The following is a 24,689-nucleotide window of genomic DNA, read 5'->3' as shown; positions in this document are numbered from 1 at the left end:
AGATCTATCTGAAAATAGACACAAATACAGTGTTGTGGAGCTCCTGGCTGGCCTTTCCCAGCGGTGTGGGGGGTGGGAAGCCCTGGGGCCTCACTTCTCTGCCCCCTAATTAGGAGTAATTTATTAGGCCAATTAACCACCGAGTCATTTGTCCCTGAGCTGCTTTGTTCCTCTGCCAGGCACAGGCCAGCCCGGGCTCCGCAGGCTGCAGGGCTGCTGCGTCCTGTTAGTGCTCAACACCTCGGATTTCTTTGCCCCCAAAAGGGAAAACGGCCCCGAATCCCGTGGGCCGAGCGGAGGAGGGGACAGAGTTGTGGCCCAAACCTCCCCCCGCCGGGTTTGCCCAGCCCGGGAAGAACCAAGGGCCCCGCAGTGAGGTGGGACCCCCAGCAGCCCCGGTGTGCCGTGCCCAGCTGAAGCCCTCCCTGGGGCGCTCGGGGCTGGCTGGGCACACTGGGAGCGCTGGGAAGGGCCCCGGCTCGGGGCGGGGGCGGCGGGTGCCCAGCAGTGACTGAGGGCAAGGGCCTTCACAGGGACCCCCCGCGCCCCTGGCTGCCCACGGGAAGGGTTTTTTGGTCCCTCTGAGCGATTTGGCGGCGTTTCTGGGCTCGGCGGGGCCGGGCAGGCGGCAGCGGGACACGCGGGGCCCGGGCCGTGCGGCGGAGCCGGGTGGGAACTGCGGGGCGGCCCCAGCGGGGCCCGAGGGCGGAGCGGAGCCGGTTGGGAACGACCCCCGATCCCCCCCGGGGCCGGGTCTGATGCCGGGAAAAGCACCACTGAGAAGAAGGAGTATCTTGGCCAGTCCCCAGAGCTGGGAAGCATTCCAGAAGAAGAAACTGTTTTTTTCAGGCCTGTGACCAAAAAAGGATAATTTGAAGAAGGGATGTTCCCCAAAATGCCACCAGAGACCCTCAAGAGACCCCTACTCTGATGTAAATGAGTTTTGAGAACTGATTCAAATGTGTAAGAGAATCTGTGGGAGTGTTTAGTACATATGCATGAGTTTGGGGAAATGTAATGCACATGTTACATCCACAGAAACCAGGGTGTGAGAGAGCCCAGTGTGGGGGTGATGGGAGGAGACCCCCTCACCCCCGCACCCAGTGCCAAAAAAAATAAAACCGCTTCCTAATCCTGACATTCCAGTGACAGAGAGTTTTATTCCCATTCGGTGACAGTCCCAGTTGCTCCCAGTATGATCCCTGTTGCCCCAGTTCTTGTCTCGATGGGTCCCGGTCCTGCTCCCGCTGTATCCTGGTGTCTCAGTCCATCCCAGTCTGTCCCAATCCATCTCAGTCTGTCCCAGTCCATCCCAGTCTGTACCAGTCTGTCCCAGCCCGTCCCAGTCCATCCCAGTCCGTCCCAGTCCATTCCCAGCAGCCGCCACCGTTTCCTGGGTCCTGCCCCCCCACCCCCCCAAGATGCTGACGGGGGTCGGGGCTCCATCTTTGGCTTTGTCTCCCTGGGCTGGGGCTCGGCCTCCGCCTGTGGGAGGAGCTGAGGGGGGTCCCCGGGGGTCGTGTGTCCCCCCCGGAGCGTGTGTGCCCCCCCGGGACCCCCATCCCGCTGTCCCCCCCCTTTTCTCTCCCCACGGAGCTCCTGCCCCAGCTCCCGCTCCCCCCTGGGAGGGGCTTTGGGAGCCCCCTTTACCTTGACCCCGGGACCCCTGCGGGGGGCAGTGGGGGCTGCCCAGGGCGGGCACTGGCCCAGGGAGATCGCCCCCCGCCCCTCCGCCCCCGCGGCATCCGCTGATCGCGGCGCTTCCCCTGGGATGTCACTGTCTCTGTGATGTCACCGCTGTCCCTGTGATGTCACCGCTGTGCCTGTGATGTCACCGCTGTCTTTGTGATGTCACCGCTGTGCCTGTGATGTCACTGCTGTCTCTGTGATGTCACTGCTGTCCCTTTTACATCACCTCTGTGCCTGTGATGTCACTGCTGTCTCTGTGATGTCACCGCTGTCTCTGTGATGTCACCGCTGTGCCTGTGATATCACCGCTGTCTCTCTGATGTCACTGCTGTCCCTTTGACATCACTGCTGTGCCTGTGATGTCACTGCTGTCTCTGTGATGTCACCGCTGTGCCTGTGATGTCACTGCTGTCTCTGTGATGTCACCGGTGTCCCCAGGGTTGTCACCGCTGGCTCTGTGATGTCACCGCTGTCCCTGTGATGTCAATGCTGTCCCACCAACGATGTTCTCCCACTTTTTCCACTTTAGTTAAGCTTTTTTAATCTCTTTTATATTTAAAAAAAATATTTTATATATATTTAGATATTTATTTAGTTATATATTTTATATATATATTTATATATTTTATATATATTTATATATTTACACATTTGATATATATTTGTGTATTCATTTATTTTTTATATAGATATATTATACGGATATTTATATATTTAAAAATTTTATATGTATTCATATATTTATACATTTTTATATTTATATTTTTATATATTTACATAAATATATATTTTATATATGTATATAATTTATACATTTTATATATATTTATGTATATTTTGTATATTTATATATGTTTTAAATATTTATATATATAATTATATATATTTGCATATTCATATATTTTTATATAATGTTGTATATATTTTATATTCTCAGTTCCCCCCTCCAGAGCGTTCCCTGGGTCATTCCGTTCCTTCCCTGGGCCATTTTCTCTCTGTCAGGATGTCCCAGCATTGCCTGAAAAAGGATTTATATCCATTCCCATCTGGAATTTCAGCCCATCGAACAATCGGCTCCAATCAGTTCTCTGGGGGTCACTGGGACAACAGAACCAAAGCCACAAACTGGGAGTTGGGTAAAGTTACTTTTTTAAGTTTAAATTAATTTAATTTAATTTAATTTAATAAATTAAATTTAAATTTAATTTAATTTAATTAATTAATTTAATTTAATAAAATAAAAAAATTAGTTTAATAAATTAAATTTCATTACTTAAGTGAATTAATAAATTTAATTTAATAAATTATATTTAAATTAAATGTAATTAAATCAATTTAATTACTTTAATTTAGTAAATTGAATTTAAATTAAATTAAATTAATTTTATAAAATAAATTTGAATTAAATTTATTTATTAAAATAAATTAAATTAAATTAAATATAAAATTCAATTAATTTAATTTAATAAAATAAATTTAAATTAAAATTAATTAAATTCATAAGTTAAAATTAAATTACATTAAAGGATTTAATGGCACCTCCAAGGCACAGAAGCTACAAACCACCCACAACCCTCTGCCTCAGGTGGCACGATTTATATAAACACTCTTTGTCCAATCCTGGGTTTTTCCACCCTCTGGCTTTTGCCCTGGTCCAAACCCATTTCCTACAGCATGGACATGGTAAGAAACAGCAAAGATGGTCTGAAACAGCAAAGATGGTTTGAAACAGCAAAGATGTTCTTCTGAAACAGCAAAGATGTTCTTCTGAAACAGCAAAGATGGTCTGAAACAGCAAAGATGTTCTTCTGAAACAGCAAAGATGTTCGTCTGAAACAGCAAAGATGTTCTTCTGAAACAGCAAAGATGGTCTGAAACAGTAAAGATGTTCTTCTGAAACAGCAAAGATGGTCTGAAACAGCAAAGATGTTCTTCTGAAACAGCAAAGATGGTCTGAAACAGCAAAGATGTTCTTCTGAAACAGCAAAGATGTTCTTCTGAAACAGCAAAGATGTTCTTCTGAAACAGCAAAGATGGTCTGAAACAGTAAAGATGTTCTTCTGAAACAGCAAAGATGGTCTGAAACAGCAAAGATGTTCTTCTGAAACAGCAAAGATGTTCTTCTGAAACAGCAAAGATGTTCTTCTGAAACAGCAAAGATGTTCTTCTGAAACAGCAAAGATGTTCTTCTGAAACAGCAAAGATGGTCTGAAACAGTAAAGATGTTCTTCTGAAACAGCAAAGATGTTCTTCTGAAACAGCAAAGATGTTCGTCTGAAACAGCAAAGATGTTCTTCTGAAACAGCAAAGATGGTCTGAAACAGCAAAGATGGTCTGAAACAGCAAAGATGGTCTTCTAAAACCAAGGGAAAAGAAAAAAAACAACAAGAGAACCGAAACAAGAGAGAGAGGCAGTTAAAGCAATATATATAAATATATTTACACTTATATTGCAGTTATATAGGAGTGAAATATATGTACAATATATGTACAATTCCAAAAGGAAAAGAAAAAGGGGAGGGGAAAGGGAAAAAAAAAGTGAAAAAACCATCCCAAAATAAATATACACACGATCAGAAACTCGGGATCACCTTGGGGACACCCCGGTGTGCCCTGGGCCACCCTGGGGACACCAGCAGGATCCTGGGGACACCAGGATGTCCCTGTTCCCACCTTGGGGACACTGGGAGGGTCCTGGGGACACCCTGATGTCCCCTGGGACACCTTGGGGACACTGTGAGGGCCTTGGGGACACCCCAATGTCCCTCCTTTGGGGACACCAAGGCCACCTCATGTCCACCCTCATGGGCCACCTTGGGGACACTGGGAAGGTCCTGGGGACACCTCGATGTCCCCTGTGTCACCTTGGGGACACCCCAGTGTGCCCTGGGTCAACTTGGGGACACTGGGAGGGTCCTGGACACCGTGAGGGGCTTGGAAACACCCCCAACATCCCTCCTTTGGGGACACCAAGGCCACCCCCATGTCCCCTGGCCCAACTCGGGGACACCGTGAGGGCCCTGGGAACACCAGGATGTCCCCTGTGTCACATTGAGGACACCCCAATGTCCCTCCTTTGGGGACACCAAGGCCACCCCCATGTCCCCCTGTGTCAATTTGGGGACACTGAGAAGGCCTAGGGGACACCAGGATGTCCCCTCTGGGGACACCCCAATGAAAGGAAAGGAAAGGAAAGGAAAGGAAAGGAAAGGAAAGGAAAGGAAAGGAAAGGAAAGGAAAGGAAAGGAAAGGAAAGGAAAGGAAAGGAAAGGAAAGGAAAGGAAAGGAAAGGAAAGGAAAGGAAAGGAAAGGAAAGGAAAGGAAAGGAACTCGGAAGGAAGAAACTCGGAACTCGGAACCTCGGAAGGAACTCGGAAGGAAGGAAGGAAGGAAGGAAGGAAGGAACTCGGAAGGAGGGAACTTGGATGGAAGGAACTCGGATGGAAGGAAGGAAGGAACTCGGAAGGAACTTGGAAGGAAGGAAGGGAGGAAGGAACTCGGAACTCGGAACTCAGAAGGAACTCGGAAGGAAGGAAGGAAGGAAGGAAAGAAGGAAGGAAGGAAGGAAGGAAGGAAGGAAGGAAGGAAGGAAGGAAGGAATGGAGGAAGGAACTCAGAACTCGGAAGGAACTCGGAAGGAAGGAAGGAACTCAGAAGGAACTCAGATGGAAGGAAGGAACTCAGAAGGAACTCAGCAGGAAGAAAAGAAGGAAGGAAGGAACTCGGAAGGAAGGAAGGAATGCAGAAGGAAGGAAGGAAGGAAGGAACTCAGAAGGAAGGAACTCGGAAAGAAAGAACTCGGAACTCGGAACCCGGAACTCGGAACTCGGAACTCGGAAGGAAGGAACTTGGAAGGAACTTGGAAGGAACTCGGAAGGAACTCGGAAGGAAGGATGGAAGGAAGGAACTCAGAAGGAACTTGGAATGAACTCAGAAGGAAGGAAGGAACTCGGAACTTGGAAGGAAGGCAGGAACTCAGAAAGAAGGAAGGAACTCGGAAGAAAGGAAGGAACGTGGAAGGAAGGAAGGAAGGAACTCGGAACTCGGATCTCGGAACACGGAAGGTGTAGCAGGCGACCCTTGCATAACAAGGAATGAATGATGCTCCTCGTGCGATGGTGTGGTCAAAAGAGAACTTTATTCAAAATTCCCACTCTTAAATCCCTGTGTACCATGTGACTTCTTCAGCCAATAGAGTTATATGTGACTGCGCATGTCCCCTCGGGCCCATCGCCCTGGCACACCCCCTGTGCATCCAGACACGCCTCCCACAGGAAGGAAGGAAGGAACTCGAAAGGAAGTTGGAAGTAACTCGGAAGTAAGGAAATAGGAAGGAACTTGGAACTTGGATCTCGGAACTCGGAACTCGGAACTCGGAAGGAAGGAAGGAAGGATGGAACTTGGAAGGAAGGAACTCGGAAGGAACATGGAAGGAACTCGGAAGGAAGGGAGGAAGGTAGGAACTTGGAAGGAAGGGAGGAAGTCTGAACTCGGAAGGAAGAGAGGAAGGAATGAACTTGGAAGGAACTTGGAACTCTGAATTCAGAACTCGGAACTCGGAACTCGGAAGGAACTCTGAAGGAACTCGGAAGGAATGAAGGAAGGAACTCGGAAGGAACGAAGGAACTCAGAAGGAAGGAACTCAGAACTCGGAACTCGGAACTCGGAACTCGGAACTCGGAACTCGGAAGGAACTCAGAAGGAAGGAAGGAAGGAACTCGGAAGGAAGGAACTCGGAAGGAAAGAAGGAAGGAACTCAGAAGGAAGGAAGGAACTCGGAAGGAACTTGGAAGGAAGGAAGGAACTCGGAACTCGGAAGGAAGGAAGGAACTCCGAAGGAAGGAAGGAAGTCAGAAGGAAGGAAATTGGAAAAAAATTGGAACTCGGATCTCGGAACTCAGAAGGAAGGAAGGAAGGAAGGATGGAACTTGGAAGGAAGGAAGGAAGGAAGGAAGGAAGGAAGAAACTCGGAAGAAACTCGGAAGGAACTCGGAAGGAAGGAACTCGGAAGGAACTCGGAAAGAAAGGAACTCGAAAGGAACTCGGAAGGAAGGGAGGAAGGAAAGAACTTGAAGGAACTCGGAAGGAAGGAACTCAGAAGGAAGGAAAGAAGGAACTCGGAAGGAAGGAACTCGGAAGGAAGGAACTCGGAACTCAGAACTTGGAACTTGGAAGGAACTCAGATGGAAGGAACTTAGAAGGAAGGAACTCAGAAGGAAGGAAGGAACTTGGAAGGAAGGAAAGAAGGAAAGAAGGAAGGAAGGAACTAAGAACTCAGAAGAAAGGCAGGAAGGAAGGAACTTGGAAGGAAAGAAGGAACTAGAAAGGAAGGAACTCGGAAGGAAGGAACTCGGAAGTAAGGAAGGAAGGAACTCGGACGGAAGGAACTCGGAAGGAACTTGGAACTCGGAAGGAACTCTGAAGGAACCCGGAAGGAAGGAACTCAGAAGGAAGGAACTCAGAAGGAACTTGGAAGGAAGGAACTCAGAAGGAAGGAACGAACTCGGAAGGAAGGAAGGAACGAACTCGGAAGGAAGGAAGGAACTCGGAAGGAACGCGGAAAGAAGGATAAAAGTAACTCGGAAGGAACTCGGAACTCAGAACTCGGAACTCGGAACTCGGAACTCAGAAGGAACTCTGAAGGAAGGAAGGAACTCGGAAGGAAGGAACTCGGAAGGAAGGAACTTGGATGGAAGGAAGTAACTTGGAAGTAACTCGGAAGAAACTTGGAAGGAAGGAACTCGGAAGGAAGGAAGGAACTCGGAAGGAAGGAAGGAAATTGGAAGGGACCCGGAACTCAGATCGTGGAACTCAAAAGGAAGGAACTCGGAAGGAACTCGGAAGGAAGGAAGGAAATCAGAAGGAAGGAACTCGGATGGAAGGAAGGAACTCAGCAGGAACGTGGCAGGAAGGAAAGAAGGAAGGAGGGAACTCAGAAGGAAGGAAGGAACGCGGAACTCAGAAGGAACTCGGAACGTGGAACTCGGAACTCGGAACTCGGAACTCGGAAGGAAGGAAGGAAGGAAGGAAGGAAAGAACTCAGAAGGAACTCGGAACTCAGAACTCGGAAGGAACTTGGAAGGAAGGAAGGAACTCCGAAGGAAGGAATGAAGGAAGGAAGGAAGTCGGAAGGAAGCAAATTGGAAGGAAATTGGAAAAAAATCAGAACTCGGATCTTGGAACTCAGAAGGCAGGAAGGAAGGAAGGAAGGAAGGATGGGACTTGGAAGGAAGGAAGGAAGGAAAGAAGGAACTTGGAAGGAACTCGGAACTCGGAACTCAGAAGGAACTCGGAACTTGGAAGGAAGTCGGAAGGAAGGAAGGAAGGAACTTGGAAGGAAGGAAGGAAGGAAAGAAGGAACTCGGAAGGAACTCGGAAGGAAGGAAGGAAGGGAGGAAGGAAGGAAGGATGGAAGGAAGGAAGGAAGAAACTCGTAAAGAAGGAAGTTGGAACTCGGAACTCAGAATGCGGAAGGAACTCAGAACTCGGAAGGAACTCAGAAGGAAGGAAGGAAATCAGAAGGAAGGAACTCAGATGGAAGGAAGGAACTCAGCAGGAACTCAGATGGAAGGAAAGAAGGAAGGAAGGAACTCAGAAGGAAGGAAGGAACGCGGAAGGAGGAACACAGAAGGAAGGAACTCGGAAGGAAGGAAGGAAGGAACTCGGAAGGAAGGAAATTGGAAGGAACTTGGAACTCGGATCTCGGAACTCAGAAGGAAGGAAGGAAGGAAGGATGGAAGGATGGAACTTGGAAGGAAGGAAGGACGGAACTTGGAAGGAACTCAGAAGGAAGGGAAGAAGGAGGGAACTTGAAGGAACTCGGAAGGAACTTGGAAGGAACTCAAAAGGAACTTGGAAGGAAGGAACTCAGAAGGAAGGAAAGAAGGAACTCGGAAGTAAGGAACTCGGAACTCGGAACTCGGAAGGAACTCAGATGGAAAGAAGGAAATTGGAAGGAAAGAACTCAGAAGGAAGGAAGGAAGGAAGAAACTCAGAACTCAGAAGGAAGGAAGGAAGGAAGGAACTAAGAACTCAGAAGAAAGGAAGGAAGTAAGGAACTTGGAAGGAAAGAAGGAACTCGAAAGGAAGGAAGGAAGGAAGGAACTCAGAAGGAACTTGGAAGGAAGGAACTCGGAAAGAAGGAAGGAACTCAGAAGGAAGGAAGGAACTCGGAAGGAACTTGGAAGGAAGGAACTCTGAAGGAACTCTGAAGGAACTCTGAAGGAACTCGGAAGGAAGGATAAAAGGAACTCGGAAGGAACTCGGAAGGAAGGAACTTGGAAGGAATTCGGAAGGAACTCGGAAGGAAGGAAATTGGAAGGAACTCGGAACTCGGATCTCAGAACTCAGAAGGGAGGAAGGAAGGAAGGAAGGAAGGATGGAACTTGGAAGGAAGGAAGGAACTTGGAAGGAACTCGGAAGGAAGGGAGGAAGGAAGGAACTTGGAAGGAACTCAGAAGGAAGGGAGGAAGGAAGTCTGAACTCGGAAGGAACTCGGAACTCGGAACTCAGAACTTGGAACTCGGAAGGAACTCGGAACTCGGAACTCAGAACTTGGAACTCGGAAGGAACTCGGAACTCGGAAGGAACTCGGAACTCGGAAGGAACTCGGAACTCGGAAGGAAGGAAGGAAAGAACTCAGAAGGAACTCAGAACTTGGAACTCATATTTCGGAAGGAACTTGGAAGGAACTCGGAACTTGGAAGGGAGGAAGAAAGTATAGAAAGAAAGAATGAAAGAAAGAAGAAGTCTTTTTTTTTACTTTTCAGGGTGCAGTTCTTCTAATATAATTTCTGTGGCACTGGTTTAGGTGTCTCTTATTTTTAAGGCAGCAGTTTTGATTTCTTGCAGTTGGAATTCTTCTTTCTCTTAAGGGGTATGAACATGAGAACACAATTTTAAAGGCATCTGGGGCTGGACATGGTAATGAAGGGGCCAACCTGTGTTAATTGGGGAGTTACACGAGTTTTTACTGCAGTTTCCAAAGAGTTAATTTTTCTTCTAGTAGGATTCCATGGGGGATAGAGGGATTACAGGGGTTTAGGTATGGTTTTAACAATCATCTCAAAAAGTCCTTCTTAATTCTTCTTGGAGCCAGGTTTGTATCTTTGGGTTGGGTGTCAACAGGTCTGGGCAAGGGTCCAAATTTCTTCAGATCGTGAGATGTTTGTCAACCGAGCTTTCTTTTGCTGGAAGTTGGGTTTGGGCTCCCACACTCGTGGGATCTAGAGGGAGACTGCAGATCACAGCTCTCAACCAGACTGCAGAGCACCACTGTCAACCAGACTGAGACCACCATTGTCAACCAGACTGAGACCACCACTCTTCAACCAGACTGCAACCACCACTGTCAAGCAGACTGAGACCACCACTCTTAACCAGACTGACACCACCACTGTCAACCAGACTGAGACCACCACTCTCACTAACAGGTTTTCCCCCTCTCCTTTTCCTTTGGACTCAGGGGGCCCAAAGAACACCACTCTGTTCGTGCCCCTGGGTGCTGGATTATACATCTGGGTTTTGTGGATTAAAACCAATTGTTTGTCCGTATAATCGTACTTATTGTATTATTTTATGAAATTGTTATTCCGATTTATAATCTCTCTTTTGAGTTGGGTTCATTTCCCCGCTGCTTTACCTTTAAACCAGTACAACAGAAAAAGGCGTCTTTTAAATCTAACCCTGTTAACCAAATCCAATTATCTCTTAATTCAGTTAAAAGTGTATAAGGATTTGCTACCACAGGGTGTATAGTCTTAGCTCTTTCATTTACTACCCTTAAATCTTGAATCAACCTATAAGTCCCATTTGGTTTCTTGACTGGGAAAACTGGGGTGTTAAAGTCTGATTCACACTCTCTCAAGAGTCTTGACTTCCAAAAGTTTTCAGTTATTGGTTCAATCCCTTTCCTGTTTTCTAACCTCAGTGGATATTGTTTCTTAGCCACTGGTTTGGCTCCTGGTTGTAGTTCTATTCAAGTGTCAGTGGCCCAGACTAACACCCAGACTAATGGGCATTGCTCATTTATAATTTGGTCAATAACTGGACTGTTTTGTTTGAGTTCTACACAGCTCACAGCCAAACTCAGAGCTGCCAATAATTGTTCTTCCTTTGCTTTGAAGTGGCCCAATGTGCATCCCACGGGAGTCTTGGAATTTATCTCCTTACTCACTTTGGTTCCCGTTGTGAAAGCAGGGGATTAAATCTAAAATATGCAAACAACCACAACTGTTATACTCCAAATAATATTCAACCGTCAGACCCGAACACTGCTTTTAGACAAGGACTTCCTAAAATCACCAGTTTTATAACCAATCTTCTAAAAATCACCATTTTTATAACCAACTTCTAAAAATCACATTTTATAACCAACTTGCACCAAAACAAAAATCCACAGGATGTCCCCCTTAGACCACAGATTTGCCCGGCTTCTACAATAAACCTGGATAGCCACACAAATCCACGGGATGCTGCTGTTGACCACCAACTGCACACTCTAGAACAGATCTGCATGCTTAAAACACAAAATTCAGACCGGATTTTAAGACCCTGTTTCGAAAGGAACACCGGCCTATGAGTCCTACAGCAGTAATATCAGACACACCGAGTTTCCTCCAAACTTTGGTCGGTTCCACATCTAATACAATACAAATTTAAAGTCCAGCCTAAACTTATTTCCTGGGTAGATCGGGGTCCTACAATATACTTCAAACAGTTATTACATGAAGCACACATGTACAAGGAAAAACTGCAGAATGGGGAGATCTTAATTCCAGGTCTCAGGCTGTGTGGTGTATTCACAGTCAATTTTTCAGACCCCCCTCCCCATAAAAACATTAACAGGATGTTTCTGTGGCTGGCTCAGAAGGAACAGACACTTCAGGAGCTCCATTTTGCTTCCAGCACAAAACAAGACAACACAAAATTATCGACAGAACATAAACCAAACAGAATACTGTGACCACTGCCACTGTCCAAGAATACATGATACAATAGGTGCCTCAAACCATAAACAAAAGAACAACCAAAAGGAAACTTAGATACCTTGTTTCCCTCAAAATAAACCATATTTGGCCAAATACAAACAAAACTGGAACATACCAACCCCAAGGGGATATGATACTCCACAGGAAGAGCTTCCTCTCCCCTCCCAGCGAGACGGCGCCGTCCTTGTGTTATGGGAACCCAAAACCAAACCAGGCAAACCCAAATATAAACACCTTTTATCGACAGGCAGCGTTCTTGGCCAGCCCCCGCAGGAAGCCACAGAAAAAGGGGAGACCCTTCGGGTGAAAAGACTCATCGAGGGCACCCGAGGGGGTCCCGAGCTCCGAGGATTCCGCAACCGGGTGGGGAAGGTGTCCTGCCACGGTTGGCAAAGGAATCTGAAAAATCCGGAATAAAGAACTGCCTGGAGAATTTTGGGTCTGTTGAGCAGGAAAGGGGTTTATTGACGACGTCGGGAGCGAGCGTGGTTCGCACCACAGAGAACTTGCTCAAGGGTTTCACACAAAATCAGGAGTTTTATACAATTTTCATATGTGATTAAATGTGATAAATCATCTTAATCTGATCACAACATCTGTCTATGCATATTAATAACGGGCAGAGCTCAGGCGGAGCTTGGGCAGAGCTTCTCTTGGCCCTCGGTTCTGGGAGGGGTTTAGGTGAGTCTGGGGTCTCTGTTCCTCTTCATCAGTCCCCAGTGTCCCCATCATGGTCCCCCATGTTCCCATTCCATCCCTGGTGTTCCCATTCCCAGTGTTCCCATTCCCGGTGTTCCCATCCCATTCCTGATGTCCCCATTCTCAGTCCCTGGTGTCTCCAACCTGCTGCTGATGTCCCCGTTCCCATTCCTGGTGTTCCCATCCCGGTTCCTGCTGTCCCCAGCCTGCTTCCAGTGTCCCCAGCGTGGTCCTCCAGGTCCCCATTCCCATTCCTGGTGTCCCCATTCCCAGTCCCAGTGTCCCTGTACCCATTCCTGGGGTTCCCAACCCAGTTCTGTTTTCCCCATTCCCATTTCCGTGTGTCCCCATTCCCATTCCTGGGGTTCCCACCCCAGTTCTCTTTTCCCCATTCCCATTCCTGGTGTCCCCATTCCCATTCCTGATGTTCCCATCTCAGCTCTGTTTTCCGCATTCCCATTTCCGTGTGTCCCCAACCTGCTCCCAATGTCTCCATTGCTATTCCTGGCGTCTCCATCCCATTCCTGATGTCCCCAGCCTGTTCCAGTGTCCCCAACCTTCTCCTGGTCATCCCATCCTGCTCCTGGTGTCCCCATCCCTCTCCCCATTGTCTCCTGGTGTTCCCATTTCCATTCCTGATGTCTGCAACCTACTCCCAGTGTCCCCATCCCTGTCCCCAGTGTCCCCATCCCAGTCCCGACGTCCCCATTCCAAATCCTGGTGGCCACAGCCTGTTCCCAGTGTCCCCATCCCAGCCCCCCTGTCCCCTTCCTATTCCTGGTTCCCACAGAGGAACTGCCGGATGCCGGAGGAGGGAGCCAGGATTTATTGCCCAAAGCAGGAGATTTTCACAACCAAATTAAAGCCTCAGGAATAATTGTGGTCCTGCGTTTCACACGGGAAAAAGCAGGAAGTTGATCCATCGGGAAGAGCCGCAGGGGGGCCGGGGTGGGTGGGAGCAGCGGGATGAGTTCTGCCAGCAGCTCCTGCCTTTCTGCAGGGAGAGGGAAGGGGCGGATCCAGCTCCGGGATCGCTCAGGCAGTGATTCCTGCTGGGATGAGAGCGGGGAAAGGAGTCACCATGTCCCTGTTCCCATCCCAGGGGAGGGATCTGGCTGTGGAGCCCAGGGAGAGTAGGAACTGCTCCGGAATCCCACCTGATCCTGCTCCGTCCATCCCACCCCAATCCCACTCCATCCATCCCACCCCAATCCCACTCCAGAATCCAGCCCTGATCCCAGTCCACAGTTCCACCTGATCCCACTCTGGATTCCTGCCCTGAGCTGGAATCCCCTTCCAATCCCGCTCCAGCCATTAGGCCCCCATTCCCCTCTGGAATCCCGGCATCCATCCTGGGATCCCTGCACAGAGGATCTGGATCCACACACGCTGCTGGGACTCACTGGTGGGCGCGGGGTCGTATCCATTCCCGTCCCTCTTCCCTATGGAAAGAAAGCGGGATCAGCACCCGTGGCACAGGATCTCTGGAATGCTGCCGGGTGGATCAGTGCCCCTTCCCGACCCCCATCCCGGGAGTTACCAGATTGCAATCACCACTTTTGACCAGAGTGCAAGAGCTCTCCCACCTGCAGGTTTTTTTCCCCTCTCCCTTTACTTTGGACTCGGGGGGGGGGGCAAGGAAAACCACTTTGTTCATGCCCCAGGGTGCTGGGTTATATATTTGGGTTTTGTGGATTAAAACCAATTGCTTGTCGGTATAATCAGATTTATTGGGCAAGGGGGGCCCAAGGGGGGCCCAAGCGGGGCGCAAAGGGGGGGCCCAAGGGGGCTGGGCCAGGGGGGGAAGGGCTGCAGGGGGCGGATCCCGGAGGAGGAAACCCGCCAAAAGCGGCGGCCCAGCCGAGGGAGGAGCCGAGCGGGAGCACAAAGAAGAGCAGCCAAAAGGTCCTGGCGGTCGCTGGGCAATGGCAGGGGGGGGGGGCGAGAGCGGTTTGGGGGCCCCGTGAGAGCCGGGGGGGAACCCCGGTAGCCGCGGAGTGGGGAGATTGGAGAGGGGCGATCCCGGAGCTGGGGGACCCCCGGAATGCTGGAGGGGGGGGAGCAGAGAGGGAGCACCGGGCCCCTTAACCGGGGATCCCGGAGAGGGGGAAGGCCTTGGAGTGTGGAGAGGAGGGGGGGCCTTGAGGCGGGGTGGGAGCTGTTGCCTGTGTATTTTGGTGCTGAAAAAAATCTCCGGAGCAGTTAATTAGGGGTGAAATAAGAAAGGGTTTATTTGCCAAGGCAGTAGGTGATATAAGATGCGCGCCCAGGCCGTGCCTGAGAGGTTACATTTTATAACATTATCCATCCAATCCCAGATGTGTCCACCCTTTGGCCCTTCCTCTGGTCCGCCCCGGGCCCTCCCCCTGAGAATTGGGTATGGGGTCTTTTTGGGACCACCTACTTCCTCATCTTCAGCTTCATCAGAGCACAAAGGGTACATATTTACCTAATTTTTGACCGTTTAGGCCCTGATATGCTGTTCTCCAAACAGTCTGGGCCTTTGCCTTGACAAAAGACTAAACACTGCTACTGAATTCAGGGGTAGGTTTGATATAGCAGGCATAGAATGGGGTAAAAGGGTTAGGGAATGTGTAAACAAGGGAAAGGAACAAAGAACAAAGGGGTTTCTGCTTTTAAAACCTACCTATAAAATTTATAAGTTTTACAAATATTAGAAAAATAAAAAAAACCATTAGGGGCTTAAGGCATCAGTTTCCCCCTTAGAGACTGGACAAAACCCAAAGGTCTTTGTCCAATCTCTACTACCTACACCTACAACAACTATAAAACCAGTGCATGCAGTGAGCTATTACACTAACACTAAGTATATACAATACTAAAATAAACAGTTGTTTCATCCATGTCCAGTTCGGTAACCATGAGGTGAGTTTGTTGAGGACATCTCCTAAACCTAGGGAGATATCATCCAGAGAAATCTGATGAAAAATTTTGGTTTGATTTCGAATTGCGGCCAAATCATTATTAATTCTACCAGTCTGATCTATGTAAGAACAGCAGCTGGTATTGATGACTTTACACACGCCTCCCTGTGAGGCTAGCAAAAAATTGAGGGCCATTCTGTTTTGTATTACTACACGAGACAAGCTTTGGAACTGCTCTTTCAGGGTTTCAATTGCATCCAGAGTGTGATCTTGTATGTTTTCCATAACAGCCAAAATATTTACAATTGCCTTTTCCAATTCACTCACTCCTAGAGATGGGATTAAAGCTCTGATTATGCTATGGAAAATCGTAGGGCGCTCAATGAGGGGATTGCTAGTTCTTTTCACTCTTTTTGGATAGGGTCTTTCCCATTCTGGTTCATCAATTGGATCGAGAATTGTTATATTTGGAATCACTGCCCCCAGGGCACAGGCCCGATCCTTATCAAGAGGCAAAACTTTCCAGGCTTCCTTTTCACAAATCCAATACCATCCTGAACCCTGGGGAGGAATTAATCTCAAAGGGAACTGTGCCATCCCTGCAACGATTTCTGGGTTTATTTCTTCTTTTGAATTGTTTTTATCACAGTAGGGGGGGAGAATGATTTTTCCTGTAGCATTTATGATCATACAGGGAACAACATCCTGATTAGAAAGTACATTACTTAGGGCCACCGGATAATAGGCCTCTGTAACTGGCTTCCAGGTCCCTGGGAAATTCGTCATGGACTTACCGAAGTTTGTCTCATTTAGTAAAATGCCAATTAGGGGCCACTCACTATTCTCATCATCAATTGCTGGTACTTGAGTACAAATCCAGCATTCCGTTTTTCGGAGAATTTTAGATACGTTTTGGACTAGGGCCACATGCAATTTTTGGTTCCAAACTCGGTTCATAGTTACCGGTTGCATGGACAGAATGCACAGAACAAGCAGTCTATTCCACATCCTCGTCGTCGATGTCTGGTTCTGACTGCTTGGTTGTTCCAGGAGCTGATGCTCTCTTGACTCTAGAGTAGTGGAACGAGGGTTCTCTGCCAGCAACTTTGACGGAGGTGAGGGAAGTCAGCAGGACTTGGTATGGTCCTCTCCACTTGGCTCTCAAGGGGCCACTGTTCCACCACTTGACGTAGACCCAGTCTCCTGGCTGGAATGGGTGAGCAGGGGTGTCCAGTCCTATAGGTCTGGATAACTCGATGACCTTCTGCAGCTTCTGCAAAGTAGAGCCTAAAGCAATCAAATATTTTTGTAAATCGGCTCTCCCCCTTAAGTGTACATCCCCTGGTACGTGTGGTGCCTGATATGGTCTTCCATATAATATTTCATAGGGGCTTATGTTATCCCTCCGCCTCGGCTGGATACAAATTCTCAGCAGAGCTAGTGGCAAAGCCTGAACCCAGGACATAGATGTTTCCTGACAAATTTTACTAATTTGCATTTTCAAGGTGCCATTCATTCGTTCAACTTTGCCACTAGCCTGAGGTCTATAGGGGGTATGTAGGTCCCAGACAATTCCCAGGATGCGGCATACTTCTTTTACTACTGTCGCAATAAAATGTGTTCCTCTATCTGATGCCATTCCTAGAGGAACCCCAAACCTTGGAATTTATGTGGTTTAGTAAAGCTTTTACCACTTCCCTTGCTGCGTTAGTGCGACAGGAGTATGCTTCAGGCCATCCACTGAAAGTGTCAACCAGTACAAGGATGTATTTGTACCCCCCCCATGGTGGTAACTCAGCAAAATCTATTTGCCAGTAATCTCCGGGTTGGTCTCCAGCTTTTGTTACCCCTAGTACCACTCTCTTTGATGTATCTGGATTGTTTCGTTTGCAGATTTCACACTTACCTACCGTAGACTGCACAGCTTCAGTCATATTTGTTCCTATTACTGTTTTCTTTAGATGTTTCAGGAGGTTTTCCATTCCCCAATGGGTAGTCTCATGTTCCTGTTGAGCTATTTCCCTAAGGAGCGGTGGTGGGACTACAACCTGTCCAGTAGGGGTAACAGCCCACCCCCCTTCTTTGATTTCAGCTTTCAGTGATCTAATTAGCTGATTGTCTCTCTCATCATACTTAGGGGTGTATTTTGTCAAATCAGTTTCTTTTTGTGGCACTACTGCCAAGATGCCTTTTTCTGCAGCCCCTTTTGCTGCTTGATCAGCAAACTGATTTCCCAACTCGGGAATTGTTTTCCCCTTCTGGTGGGCCCTACAATGCATAATAGCTACCTCCTCTGGTTTCCAAATACTCTGCAGGAGTGCATGGATTTGGTCTGCATGCTTGACTCCACTGCCTTGGGCTGTCAGTAGTCCTCTCTCCTTCCAGATGGCTCCGTGGGCATGTACAACACTAAATGCATATTTTGAGTCAGTCCAGATATTTACCTTCTTTCCTTCACTCAGTTCCAAGGCTCTTGTCAGTGCGATTAATTCTGCTTTTTGGGATGACACATCTGCTGACAAGGCTTTTGCCTTGATCACTTTGTCTCTGGTTGTCACTGCATACCCTGTGAAGCGCTTACCATCTCGCATGAAGCTGCTTCCGTCTGTATACAGTTCCCAGTCTGCATTTTCCAGGGGCACATCTTTCAGGTCTGGTCTGCTGGAGTAAGTCTCCTCTATAGTCTGCAAACAGTCATGCTCGGGGACACTGTCAGTTAGTGTTGAAGACAGAAACATAGCTGGATTTACAATAGATGTTGTTTTTAGGGTAACATTGTCCTGTTCCAGCAACACAACCTGGTACTTAAGCATTCTGCTGGGGGACAGCCAGTGGCCTCCCTTTTGTTCAAGCACGGCTTGAACTGCATGGGGCACATACACAGTGATGTGCTGCCCAAGGGTGAGCTTCCAGGCCTCTTCAATCAGGATAACAGTTGCTGCGACAGTTTGCAGGCACCCCGGTCACCCTTGGCTAACACTGTCCAGCTGTTTGGAGAAATAAGCCACAGCTCTTCGTTGGCTTCCCAGAGTTTGTGATAATACCCCCAGAGCAACATTTAACTGCTCGTGTGTGAACAGTTCAAACGGTTTAGTCAAATCTGGTAGTCCTAGTGCTGGAGCTGACATCAAGGACTGTTTCAGTTGTTTGAACACATCTCTGGTCTCATCTGTCCATGTTACAACTCCCTCTTTGGCCGTTTTCAGGGCTTCATACAGAGGTTTGACTAGCAACCCATAGTTAGCTATCCACAGCCGACACCATCCTACCATTCCCAGGAAAGCCTGCATCTCTCGTACAGTGTGGGGCTCTGGGAGAGGCAAATGGCCTCTTTTCGGTCTGTACTGAGTCGCCGATGCCCACGATAGATTTCAAGTCCCAGGTAGATGACTATCTCCTTGGCTATCTGTGCCTTTTCTCTCGAGACCCGATACCCACTTAGCCCCAAAAAGTTCAAGAGACTTACAGTGAGCTTGATGCATTGGTCCCGGCTTTTGGCTGCAATTAAGATGTCGTCAGCATATTGCAGGACAACTCCTTCTTGCTGCTGTCTTCTCCAGTCCTCCAGTTCCTTTGCCAACTGATTTCCAAAAAGTGTTGGACTGTTTTTAAAGCCTTGTGGAAGAACTCTCCAGGTTAGTTGCGTTTTTCTCCCTGTCTCAGGATTTTCCCACTCAAAGGCAAAAATCTCCTGGCTGTCTTTGTGTACAGGAATGCAGAAAAAGGCATCTTTAAGGTCGAGTACAGTAAACCATCCTAAATCCTCTGTCAATGTGGTTAACAGTGTATAGGGGTTGGCTACCACTGGGTGAGTGTCCTCAGTTATTCTATTAATGGCCCTAAGATCTTGGACTAGCCAATAGCTTTTGCCATCAGCCTTTTTCAGAGGTAGAATGGGGGTATTAAATCTGGATTCGCATTCTACTAGTAAACCAAATTTAAGGAACTTTTCAATTATAGGTGCTAGGCCTTTTCGGCTTTCTAATTTCAAAGGATATTGTTTTTGCCTTACCAGGGCTGCTCCTGGCCTGAGTACGATGCTTACTGGTTCAGCTTGCTTTGATTTCCCAGGGTACTCGCTGGCCCAGACTAAAGGTATGACAGCATTTTCAACTTCTGCAGGGATCTCCCCATGATTTTCCTGTATAAAGAAAGCAGCTGCCTCGACATATTTAGTATCTGGGATTATAACCTTTATGTCTCCCCCCTTGGTGAATTTAATTTCAGCTTCTAATTTTTCCAGTAAGTCTCTACCCAATAGAGGCTTAGGAGAATTTGGCATATAAAGAAATTGATGAGTTACCCAGTGTTTGCCCAGTTTGAATTTTAAAGGTTTAAAAAATGGCCTTGTTTCACTTACCCCTGTAGCACCTACCACAGTTACAGTTTCATGGCTCAGTTTCCCTTCCAAAGTATTTAATACAGAGTATGCCGCACCTGTGTCAACCAAAAATTCAACATTCTCCCCCCCCAGTTTAGCTGTAACCAGAGGCTCTGCTGGGGAAGAAACCTCCGGTCCCCCTCATACATTCTGACTCACAGTCAGTTGGGGGGCTGGGGGTGGTGGTGGGGGAAGTGCGTTTTCAGTTCCCCTCAGCTCCGGGCAGTCTCTTCTCCAATGTCCCTTCTTCTTACAGTTAGAACATCTGTCATCTGCTATGTCCTGCCGGCAGTTAGACCTCTGATACCTGGGGTTACGTTTATGAGGCTCTTTATAGCCACCTTCTTGTTCCCTTGTTTTCCTTTTCTGCTCCCTATTTTGATATACCGTCCAGGCTATATCTAACAGTTCACTAATATCCTTTCTATCACCACCTGCCTTCTGCAGTTTTCTTCTTATATCATCTGTGGACTGCCCTTTAAATAAGTATACCAGATTTTTCTTTCCCATATCTGACTCTAGATCAATATCCGTATATTTTCTGATAACATCTTTCAATCTGTTTAGAAAATCAGTGGGTGACTCATTTATGTCTTGTCTAACCTCATACATTCTGGACCAGTTCACCGCCTTTGGAACTCCATGCCGAAATCCATAAATTACCCAGTCTTGATAACGTTTCAAAGCTCCTAAACCTGCTGCCGCATTAGGATCCCATCCAGGATCCGTGAGGGGGAAGATATCTTTGACATCTTTGCCTGGAAACTGCCCAGAGGTTTTTTGCATTTCTATTGCCTTTTGAGCAGCTCTTTTCACCATTTCCTTCTCTGTTTGGTCTAATAAGGTATCCATCATAACCTCTAGATCACTCCAATCAGGATTCTGAGTTTTGATTGCTCTTTGGACATAATTTGTCATCTTTTCTGGATTATCTCTATAAGCCCCCACACAATCTTTCCATTGCTGCCGTGCCTGAGAGGTTACATTTGATAACATTATCCATCCAATCCAAGATGTGTCCACCCTTTGGTCCTTCCTCTGGTCCACCCCGGGCCCTCCCCCTGAGAATTGGGTCTGGGGTCTCTTTGGGACCACTTACTTCATCACCTTCAGCTTCATCAGAGCACAAAGGGTACATTGTTACCTAATTTTTGACCGTATTCTGTGGTTTAGGCCCTGCTTTGCTGTTCTCCAAACAGTCTAGGCCTTTGCCTTGACAGAAGACTAAACACTCTGCTGCATTCAGAAGCAGATTGATATAGAAGGCATAGAATGGGGTAAAAGGGTTAGGGAATGTGTAAACAAGGGAAAGGAACAAGGGACAAAGGGGTTTCTGCTTTTTAAAACCTACCTATAAAATTTACAAGTCTTACAAATATTAGGAAAATAAAAAAAAAACATTAGGGGCTTAAGGCATCAAAACAAAGCATCGCGAAGGCCCGCGGCGGGTGTTGACGCGATGTGATTTCTGCCCAGTGCTCTGAATGTCAAAGTGAAGAAATTCAATGAAGCGCGGGTAAACGGTGGGAGTAACTATGACTCTCTTAAAGGAGTATAGTTACTAACTGGGCTTAGCTGCAGAGGTCGCACCTCCACGTGGTCCCGCTGGATACCCTATATGGGTAACTAAGTCGACCTCTGCCCCAGTCCGGAGGACGGGTTATACCTCTCTCTCCCTATCGTCTGGAGTCACTGCCCAGCAATAGTAATCTAACAATAGTGATACCCAATTATATTGGTATTAACTTACAAGAGTTAATTACCCAGTGCCTTGCCCACAGGTTAAAGTTGGGCATAGGTTGACAGGTATTGAGGGGTACCGTTAACCTTGTCTTCCCTCACTTGGACTGACAAATTACCGAATTTGACACAATGGGCCGACCATTGAGACTAATGTATGTATCAACGGTCACACAAACTGATTCCAAAGACTGGAAACCTGTCGAAACAGGGGAAAATAAAACACCAACTCCCCTAATAACATCACAGGAGATTGAATTGCAACAGTTAGAATTTGCTAGTTCTGAACAGATCGAGGACTGGCAGGTAACGCAATCTCTAAGACAGGGAAATAATTTAGTGACATTTCCAGAACCTTAAGAGTCATTAACACCTGACTCAGTCAGAGATAATGAAAACAATATCTCTGACAACGACAATGAAAGCAACAGAGGTGAGGATGATTCATTTATTCTTGCAACTGAATCCATCCTAGACTCCCAGAAAGACCAAACGCCAGACGAAATACCACTGGTGAAACTACCGGACAAAAATCCATCCTGTCCGTGTTGTAAGATAAAAATATCGGGAGTACAGAGGCTTGTAGACCACCTTCTTAGACTACATGGGAAAAGAAAGATCATTTTCCAATGCAATAAATGTGGTCTGCAAAGTGACAATTATTGCTCTACTGTTTGTCACTATCCATTGTGCAAGGGGCCCAAAGGGATGGTTACACCTGGAAAATGGATTTGTGAGGAGTGTGAAAGGAGCTTCCAATCTAAAATTGGCCTGGGACAGCATAAAAGGCTGAGTCACCCAGAAGTTAGAAATCAGGAAAGAATTGCTGCTACTCGCCCTAAAGTGAGAACAGCTCGAGAATCAGCTCGTAAGTGTTGGTCAAAGGAAGAGGAAGAACTGCTGGAGACACTGCTAAAAAGATACGAGGGAGAAAGATACACCAATAAGCTAATCGCTGAGCATATCCCATCTAAGACAATGAAACAGACCAGCGATAAGAGGCAGTATATGATCCCTGTACAAAAAGAAAGGGAAGACCAGAAAGTATACATACAGGTAGAGAAAAGAAAGGAACAATCAACAAATATAGATACATCAACCCCGGATCAGTTGAGGGCACATTATGTGGCAAAGATTGAAAAAGGGATAAGAACAAGAAAGAACTATCCAAGGGCATTCCAGAAAATTGTTGAGGGGACAGCAGATGTCCATGCATTAATTAACAATATAACAGAAGAATGGTATGGACACCTAGAGGCTAGATGTCGAGCAGATAAAACATCAAATAAGAAACCGAAGAGAGGCCAGAACCAGGATACACAAAGTAAGAGAAAAGCAGCAAGATGGATGAAAAAGAGAGCAATTAAAAGGGGACAATATTTGAGATTCCAAAAATTATTTTACAAAGACAGAGGGAAATTGGCACAAACAATTCTTGATAATATAGAATCTGTGAAATGTGAAATACCACTCCCAGAGATATACTCTGTATTTAAATCAAGATGGGAAACAACTGGCGGGTTTAAAGGCCTTGGAAAGTTTCGATCTGAGGGAATGGCGGACAATAACGCCTTTAAAGCAATGATTACAGAGAAAGAAATTATTAAAAACATCAATGAGATTAATAAAAAGGCAGCTCCTGGACCGGATGGAATTACAGTAAAAGATCTAATTAAAATGGATCCCAAATATTCACAAACTACAGAAATCTTTAACTTATGGTTAACATCTGGGAAAATACCGGACATGATAAGGGGATGCCGTACTACATTACTACCTAAATCGACTAAGCCAGACTATCTTAATGACATCAATAACTGGAGACCCATTACCATCGGGTCTGTGATCTTAAGGCTATTCTCAAGAATACTGACGGCTAGGCTAACAAAGACGTGCCCCATAAACCCTAGACAGAGGGGTTTTATAAAATCACCAGGTTGCTCTGAAAACTTAAAATTGTTACAACTTCTTATTAAGAATGCTAAAAGAGAACACAAAGAACTGGGAGTGGTGTTTGTTGACATCGCTAAGGCTTTCGATACAGTAAGCCACGAACACATTATCACAGGTTTAAAGCAAAAAGGGGTAGATGCTCACATCATTGATCTGATTAAAAATATGTATGAGAATAGTTATACTCAAATTGGCACTAAAAACGAGCAATCTGACCCAATTCAAAAAAAGGTAGGAGTCAAACAAGGGGCCCCTATGTCTCCTTTATTATTTAATTTGGCTATGGACCCTTTATTATGTGAATTGGAACAATATGGAAAAGGTTTCCATCATAGGAATAATTCGATCACTGCAATGGCTTTTGCCGATGACTTGGTCTTACTTAGTGGATCCTGGGAAGGCATGAAGAAAAACATCGAGATACTTGAGACATTTTGTGATCTGACAGGCCTCAAGACGCAAGGGGAAAAATGCCATGTTTTTTTCATCAAACCCACTAGAGAAGCATATACCATCAATGACTGTCCCCCATGGACCATAGGCGGTACACCCCTAAATATGGTTTGTCCGGGTAGCTCCGAAAAGTATTTGGGCCTTCAAATTGACCCATGGGTACAAATAGCCAAACCAGATATAACATCAATAATAGAAACATGGTTGGACTACATTACCGAAGCACCACTCAAACCATTTCAGAGAGTGGACATTTTAAAAACATATGCCATCCCTCGAGTAATATATCTAGCAGATCATACAGAGATAAAAGCTGGATTTTTGGAAGCCCTAGATCTAAAGATTAGGACAACGGTCAAGAAATGGCTACATCTACCAGCCAACACTTGCGATGCTATCATATACTCCAGCATCAAGGATGGAGGACTAGGCATTACCAAACTACAGGCACTGATCCCGAGTGTGCAAGCTAGAAGACTACATAGGCTAGCACAATGTTCTGATAACACTTTAAGGGTTGTTTTGCAGGAGGAGAACATCATGCAGACATATGAGAAACTATGGACAACAGCGGGAGGAGACAAGGATAAGATCCCGAACATCTGGACAGCAAAACCAATGGTGGAAATATCTGGGTGAGGAAGAGGCATCTGAATGGGAAGTGAGTACACCAAGAAACATCTACCCACGGCCTTGTAATTGGAAGAAGATGGAGTTCCAGAAATGGACCCAACTTCAGTCCCAAAGTATTGGAATTACTAACTTTGAAGGGGATACAATTAGTAACAACTGGTTGAAAAACTATAGAGGTATACCCCATAGGAAGCTCCTGACAGCTCTGCAGCTGAGGGCAAATGTCTATCCCACTAGAGAATATCTAGCGAGAGGACAGAAGGAAGG

The 24,689-nt window shown here is 46.6% G+C and overlaps 1 protein-coding gene and 1 long non-coding RNA gene across 2 annotated transcripts in view; both read right to left on the bottom strand.

Annotated features, from left to right (window-relative positions):
• Positions 1-13,542: 13,542 nt before the first annotated feature.
• LOC127464788 (uncharacterized) overlaps positions 13,543-24,689 on the bottom strand; it is a 34,703-nt gene continuing 23,556 nt past the window's right edge. The window contains exon 3 of the long non-coding RNA XR_007901625.1: positions 13,543-13,631. This is a non-coding gene — a long non-coding RNA (uncharacterized LOC127464788). The remainder of the gene's footprint in view (positions 13,632-24,689) is intronic.
• On the bottom strand, positions 15,082-20,597 carry LOC127464785 (uncharacterized). Its single transcript, XM_051775259.1, has 3 exons — positions 19,299-20,597; positions 17,169-18,950; positions 15,082-16,549 (listed from the first exon to the last, which is right to left on the bottom strand). Exons 2-3 carry the CDS (start codon positions 18,073-18,075, stop codon positions 16,260-16,262), a joined length of 1,197 nt encoding a protein of 398 aa, XP_051631219.1. The 5' UTR covers positions 18,076-18,950; positions 19,299-20,597; the 3' UTR covers positions 15,082-16,259.

Source organism: Manacus candei, unplaced genomic scaffold (genome assembly GCF_025592945.1).
Source record: "Manacus candei isolate 608988 ecotype Guabito, Panama unplaced genomic scaffold, ASM2559294v1 h1tg000270l, whole genome shotgun sequence".
Taxonomy (NCBI): domain Eukaryota; kingdom Metazoa; phylum Chordata; class Aves; order Passeriformes; family Pipridae; genus Manacus; species Manacus candei.
The sequence above is the reverse complement of the archived record's forward strand: the minus strand, read 5'-3'. Positions and strand labels throughout refer to the sequence as shown.

Bases quoted from the DNA above. Each gene is read 5' to 3' on its own strand.
- LOC127464785 (XM_051775259.1), bottom strand. From the start codon at position 18,075: ATGCTTAAGTACCAGGTTGTGTTGCTGGAACAGGACAATGTTACCCTA. The intron at 16,550-17,168 runs GTAAGTGTGAAA...TGATTGCTTTAG, and splicing joins AGCTGTGCAGTCTACGGTAG to GCTCTACTTTGCAGAAGCTG.